Source organism: Poecilia latipinna, unplaced genomic scaffold (assembly GCF_001443285.1).
Source record: "Poecilia latipinna isolate Pla-1442-1.1 unplaced genomic scaffold, P_latipinna-1.0 Scaffold2145, whole genome shotgun sequence".
Classification (NCBI taxonomy): domain Eukaryota; kingdom Metazoa; phylum Chordata; class Actinopteri; order Cyprinodontiformes; family Poeciliidae; genus Poecilia; species Poecilia latipinna.
In genome coordinates this window covers 35,062-41,555 of record NW_015114761.1, presented here as the reverse complement: position 1 = coordinate 41,555, position 6,494 = coordinate 35,062, and the positions used below count along the sequence as shown (strand labels likewise).

At 38.3% G+C, this 6,494-nt stretch overlaps 1 protein-coding gene across 1 annotated transcript in view; it reads right to left on the bottom strand.

Annotated features, from left to right (window-relative positions):
• Nucleotides 1-595: 595 nt before the first annotated feature.
• The window catches only part of prrc1 (proline-rich coiled-coil 1), a 40,575-nt gene continuing 34,676 nt past the window's right edge, over nt 596-6,494 (bottom strand). Inside the window, exons 5-7 of the mRNA XM_015017454.1 lie at nt 6,052-6,155; nt 4,495-4,597; nt 596-1,199 (exon numbers count right to left, since the gene is read on the bottom strand). Coding sequence (XP_014872940.1) covers nt 990-1,199; nt 4,495-4,597; nt 6,052-6,155 — 417 coding nt within the window. The 3' untranslated portion in view covers nt 596-989. The remainder of the gene's footprint in view (nt 1,200-4,494; nt 4,598-6,051; nt 6,156-6,494) is intronic.

Genomic DNA, 6,494 nt, shown 5'->3' with positions numbered 1-6,494 from the left:
TTCTTCTAAAGAACCAAACAAAACAACATACCTTGTCCAAATGGTCAATTATTTACACAAACCATTGAGTTTGAGGATTGCTGGAGAGGAAAATGCATTAATACAATGCATACATGAGTCAAATTTTTAAAATATACTTTGTTTTCAACAACAGTTCAAATCTGGACATAAAGAAGGATTTAAAAACAGTTGTAAGGCTTTTAGATTATCTTTTTAAATAAACATTTCTGCTGGAAAGAGAAAGGGAAAAATTAAGGAATGCAAGTGATGTCTTTGGCACCAAGAATTTCGAAGGGCCTGAAAAAAAAAAAAAAAAAAGAAAAAAAAAGAAATTGTTGCATCAAAGTTTGACAGAGTAGATAATTCCCAGTCTTGTACTACACTTAGAACCTCAGAATCAACTTTCAAATTTTAACTTCTTGCATGTATTTTTGTGCTCTTACCACGTCACAGCATATTTTACAATGTATGAATTTCAATGTGTACATGAGCAATGTTGCAATGCTTAGAGAATAATTTGATAAGATGTGCATTTACCCCATCTGTTAAATCTACATTTCAGAAAAACAAAAACAAAAAAAAGAAATTCTGCAGCCTGCAGAAAATAAAAAAGAAGATTTATTTTCCATTCAACAACAACTGTAGGAGAAATTCAGCTTTGTATTTACATTTGAAAATTATTGTTTTGTAAGGATACTGGGGCTATGCCTTGAAAATACAAGACAGACCCAGCATGCAATACTTTCTGTGCTACCACAGGAAAGTCGGCCAATGACATGCATTAATGAGTAAAAGAAATTAATACAATGTCAGAATATAGGGGGAACCTTTTCATAACGCAATGCAGAAAAACAAGACTTTATCTCGCTGCATTGAAAAACACACTTAGAAAATCTCAGTGGGCACAAATGGATACATCTAATCCAAAAGTAGAACGGTAGCTTTCATGGCCGTTTCTGTGTCCCTATGGAATCTGTTACCAGTCAGCCTCACTCAGTCCAGGGAAGCAGCTGCTGTTTGTAAAGTCCAGCAAGAACTTTGGCTGCACACTGGATTATATGATGATGGCTTAATCCTGTTACAGACTTGTGCCAATCTGTTCTGCTGATGTTTGGCAGACTGCGCTCCAAGATCTCTCCCACTGTAACAACCAGGCCGGACCAACGCAGGCTGTAGTCAGGTGGTGTAAGGGAATGAGCCTGTAGAGGGTCACAAACCAATGAGATCCAAGTGACTTTCCGTGAAGTACTTTACAAGTTTACATTCAAACATACATCATATTTTAGCCTCGGACAAAGATTTGGTACTGACCAAATCTTTGTCCATTATGGTCAATAACAAGCAATATTTCTGGCTCTCCCAGATTTGTAACTTAAGAGGCTCCTCCGTCCTCCATTACCTGTATTAATGACACCTGTTTGAACTTATCAGTATAAAAGACACCTGTCCACAACCTCAGTCACACTTCAAACTCCACTGTGGTGAAGACACAATTCTGGGAAGACTGAATCTGCAATAGGTAAGCAGCTTGGTGTGAACAAATCAACTGTGGGAACAACAATTAGAAAAGGTAAGACATACAAGACCACTCATAATTTCCCTTGATCAGGAAAATCAAAAATGATCATAAGAACGATGAGCAAAAATCCCAAAACCACACAGGGAGACCTAGTGAATGACCTGCAGAAGGTTGGGACTAACATAACAAATAAAAGGCTACACTACGCCGTCACGGACTCGCATCCTGCAGTGCCAGTCGAGTTTCCCTGTACATATCTGGGCACAACTGAAGTTTGTTACAGAGCATCTTGGTGTTCCAAAAGAGTACTGGGAGAATGTCATATGAAACCAAAGGAGAACTGTTTGGTAGAAACACAACACATCGTGTTTGGAGGAGAATGAATACCGAGTTGCATCCAAAGAACACCATACCTACTGTGAAACATTGGGGTGGAGACATCATGGTTTGGGCCAGTTTCTCTGCAAAGAGACCAGGACGACTGATCTGTGTATATGAAAGAATGAATGGGGCCATGTATTGTGAGATTTTGAGTGAAAACTTCCTTCCATCAGCAAGGGCATTGAAGATGAAACGTGGCTGGGTCTTTCAGCATGATGAAGATCCTGAGCACAGGTCAATGAAGGCACACCGCCTTCAGGTCTTCTTTTCCTTCTTTTCTTACAAAGAAATGCTTCTCTATAAGAAGCATTTAAAGGTGCCCTAGTCAGTCTCCAGATCTCAACCCCATAGAAAACCTTTGGAGGGAGTTGAAAGTCTGTGTTGCCCAAAGACAGCCCTAAAACATCACAGAGGAGATCTGCATAAAGGAAGGGGCTAAAATACCAGTAACAGTGTGTGCCAACCTTGTGAAGATTTATAGAGAACGTTTGACCTCGGTCATTTCGAGCAAAGGATATATAACAAAGTACTGAGATGAACTTTTGTTATTGACCAAATACTTATTTTCCACCAGAATTTGCAAAGAGAGAAGTAGGACACAAAATTCAAAACATTATGGCATTGACCAGATTTGTGTACAATTACTTTACTTACTGTAACTAATACCAGTAACTTTAAAATTACTGGTATTTTTCCATGTTCTAAATGTTAATGACTTGTTAATGCAGCATTTTCTTTCTTTGTTTTGCAGAACGACTATATCACAACATAAGATCTTACAGCCGCCATGGACTGGCTTTATATCTCAATGATGATCCTGAAAGCTATTGAAGTAAGCTTTTGAATGTATGTATGGAATGTATGTCGATTGTTTTTAAAAATGATATTTTCATTAAATGAGCTGTGGTGTAAATGTTTGTATTTCTCTTGCCAAGATTCAATGCCTTTGTGATGGAGAGTTGTTGACTTTTACCACCACATTCATTTTTATTGTGCCTACAAATCACAGAACGTATGGGTCCATCAAAGTTTGCAAATTATAATTTGCAAACTTTGATGGACCCATACACTACCATTCATTTGTTAGATAATCTTTTCTCCTTAAAGATGAAGTATGTAAAATTTTCATAAAACATATTTTTTCTACATTTGTTAAAAATGTTCATGTTGTGTGTGGAAATAATATTATGAAATGATTTTTGTTGAATGTCACATTCAACAAAATGTTGAATGTGACATCTAGGTAATAGTGAATTTACCTAGATGAGTTACAAGGAGACTACAAGTGGGGCCTTGCTTTGTTCTGTGTTCCCTCCCCCATTTAGTTTGGCCTTTGATAGCCTTTAACATGGAAGTGATAATGGGCGGCTGGGACTCCCAGCAGAGCGGAGACCAGAGCAGTGAGGAGAGGGAGAGTAGTTGCAAGTTCTCCAGTTGATGTTTTTTCGGTTTGTTTAGGAATAGCTTGTTCCTGATATGCGGTCGGTCCCATCCTAATCAGGCGTCCTTCAGCGAGTTGTTCTGTGGCCACATTGTTGCTCCTGTTGATGAAATGAAATAAGTTTGCAGAGAATAGCTTTATTCCATGTTTATTAAGATGGCGTCTGTTCGAAAAGGTGGAAACGTTCAGAGAAGATCCTGTGGTTATCGATGAAGGTCACTGTGCTGGCAGCACATGCTTTTATCAGCCATTTGTTTATAGAAAGCAGTCGAGAGTATTTCAAGTCACTCCACCCTATTTAAATTTAATTAATTTTATTTAATTGCTGGGACAGGGCCACTAAGAAAAATATTCTGTTTTAGTTTTCTAGTAGTGTTCAGAAAAATTGTAAAATCTTTTTTTCAGAATCTCCGATTCTCATTAGCAAACTCAGCACAACTTTCAATATTCTGCTGATCTGTGGTTAGAGAGAGTATTTTGTCTGTTATAGTGCACAGTGCATTTGGGAAAGGACATGACTGGTTCTCTTGGAATCAGAAATGGCTGATTCCATATTCTGTCTCATCTCCGACAATAAGTACTATTGGCATATTTGTGATTTTCTTGGTGTTTGCTTTGTGGGGTGAATGTGCTTCGTACTTGTGGCTGATGTCTGAAGGTGAGGTTTCCCTCATGGTAAAATGGGGAAAATGTTGAAGTGCAGCAAATTTCTTTTACAGTGGGATTCTCACAGAATCGGAATGTGTTATTGCTCGGGCTGGTCATTTTGTCCTGCAAAACAGGGCCGGGGGAATAGTTTCTCCTAATTTGTTTTCCTTCGGTGCAGCAGGTGTTGAAGTCGGATGTAGGTTTCGGCTCAAAGCTGGACATGCTGATTCGTAGAGTGGGGGGTTATCGCCGTTGGTCCTTCTGTCAGATCCACAATTTGTTTCGGTTTAGCTTCCAAAACATTCCAGGGTGGGCTGCAGGGTTAGGGTTAGGGTGCATGCAGCCTCTTCGTTGTTTATAAGGAGGGTTGTTTTGTTCCCACAAAGATCGTTTAATGCACGGATTCCTGTCTATAAGAGGTCCATAATATTTAGTGAATGGATTTTTCTCTATTTTCCTATTAACCTTGGACTCTGAATGTGCACAATATAGTTTGCGTTTGTACCTGCTGGATGTGATCCAGTGTCAGAGGAGTTGCCTGTGTGAAGACCTCCAAGCAGATGCCATGACCAGGGTCTTCCAAGATTAAACAGCCAATATCAAACCACCTAAATGTAAAAAACAATATACCAATATACACATTGCAACTCTTACATCTTTTGATTCTGGAGGGTAACAGTTTATCACAAAAATCACTGGGATGTGCGACATGGCATAACATTCAAATCGCAATATATATTGTGATGGGTGGTGATAATGCATATCATGATATAACTTGTATTTAAACTTACAACAGAATGAAAAAAATTGCATACTAATTGAGTGAAACGTACGTGTTAACACATCTTTAACTCATTTTTGTGCATGTTATTTGTATGTAATACTTCTTTTAAGTTGAGCTTATAATATCTATATATCTATATCTATATCTATATCTATATATATATATATGATATGATATATATATAATGATGACTATGTGGCATCAAATACTACCTTTTCTTCCCACTGTTGTGACTGGGACTTGTAGTTAGTTGCATTGCTGGTATTCAGCTAACTATATGCAGTCGTTTTAAACATGGTAAAACAAATTGCTTGTATTTCCTATCTTCCACACGCTTTGCAGTTTACATTTTTCTGCTGCTGGTCTGGCTGTTTAACCCTCCTTCTGTCTTATGAGACGGGCTCATTTGGACCCTACAAGTCTTTTTACTCTGTGCACAGACAGCGGGGTCACACTGAGCGCTTTTACAAGGTTTTCTTTTTGTTCTTTTGGGAAGACCGTGACATTTGAGGTGCTCTTCCTGAGCATCGTGCTAAAACTACTGGAGGGTTTTAGCACGCATGTGGGAGGTTTAAAATCCCACATGCGCTTTTACACCTTGCTTTCCCACTGGAGGTTAAACCCGATGCAGATAATTTATGTTTTTGCACCAGTCTTTTTAACAAATTCTTCCCTTATTCCCAGCCACACTGCTTCCCTGCTTCTCTATTTCGATACCAGCTGATTATGTCATCAAAAAAGCATTACCGTGGTTGGCTGGTAGCCTGCAGATCTCTATCGTAGGCCAAATTTCTATTGTTTCTACCATTCATTCCTACTCTGTACTGCACATTTAAGTAAAGTACACCAGGCAGCATTTTCTCAAATATACAAGCTGAGATAAATTTGCATGGTCTATCTCAGCAATTTTGTGGTTCAGAAAAAAAAAAAAAACTTTCCAGTTTTGTTGTATGGGTGAGTTAGTTTCCTGTGTGTGTGTAACCTATTTAGTACTATTTCTGGCATATCTACTAACATTGATGGGATAGTAAAGACTAAAGACTGATGGGTCTTTATGAGGACCCATCCGTCCTCATAAAGTACAGTGTTTGGTCAAGGAGACCACACACTGTACAATGGAAGACCTTGTATAGGGTTAGGAAAAAATTCTGGGTTAGACATAAATGCAGTTGCTACAATGTATGGAAGTCAATACAAAGCCCTAATATGGGTAAAAATACAAATGCGTGTGTGAGGGTAGCTGAGTGCTTGCGTGTGTTTTGGAAGTTTTCTCCATACTTCTCTGGAAAAAGTTCAGCTATGAAGTTTTCCAAAGCGACTACAGGCTGCTTCTCATGAATCACACCAGCTCGACGCAAGCCATCAATGCGTTCTTGAGCACCCTGCAGACATATACACATGTTTACCTTTTAAGAAATAATTTCACACAAGTTAAAAGTGGAGCATATGCTGCTGTTGTGATAAAATGCTGTATGTTTTATTTATTGCCCGATAAAATATATGAAGCAGAAATTCCATTGCTTACAAATGCTTTTTCTAACATCTGGTGAGTTGTTATCTAACCAAAACAATCTCCAAAAATAAACTCTTTGAAATAAAATTTTGTGTTACCATACTATTTTCTAAGGTTAGATACAGTCACTGAGTTATTAGCTACAGTGGGGAGAACAAGTATTTGATACACTGTTGATTTTTCAGGTTTTCCCACTTGCAAAGCATGT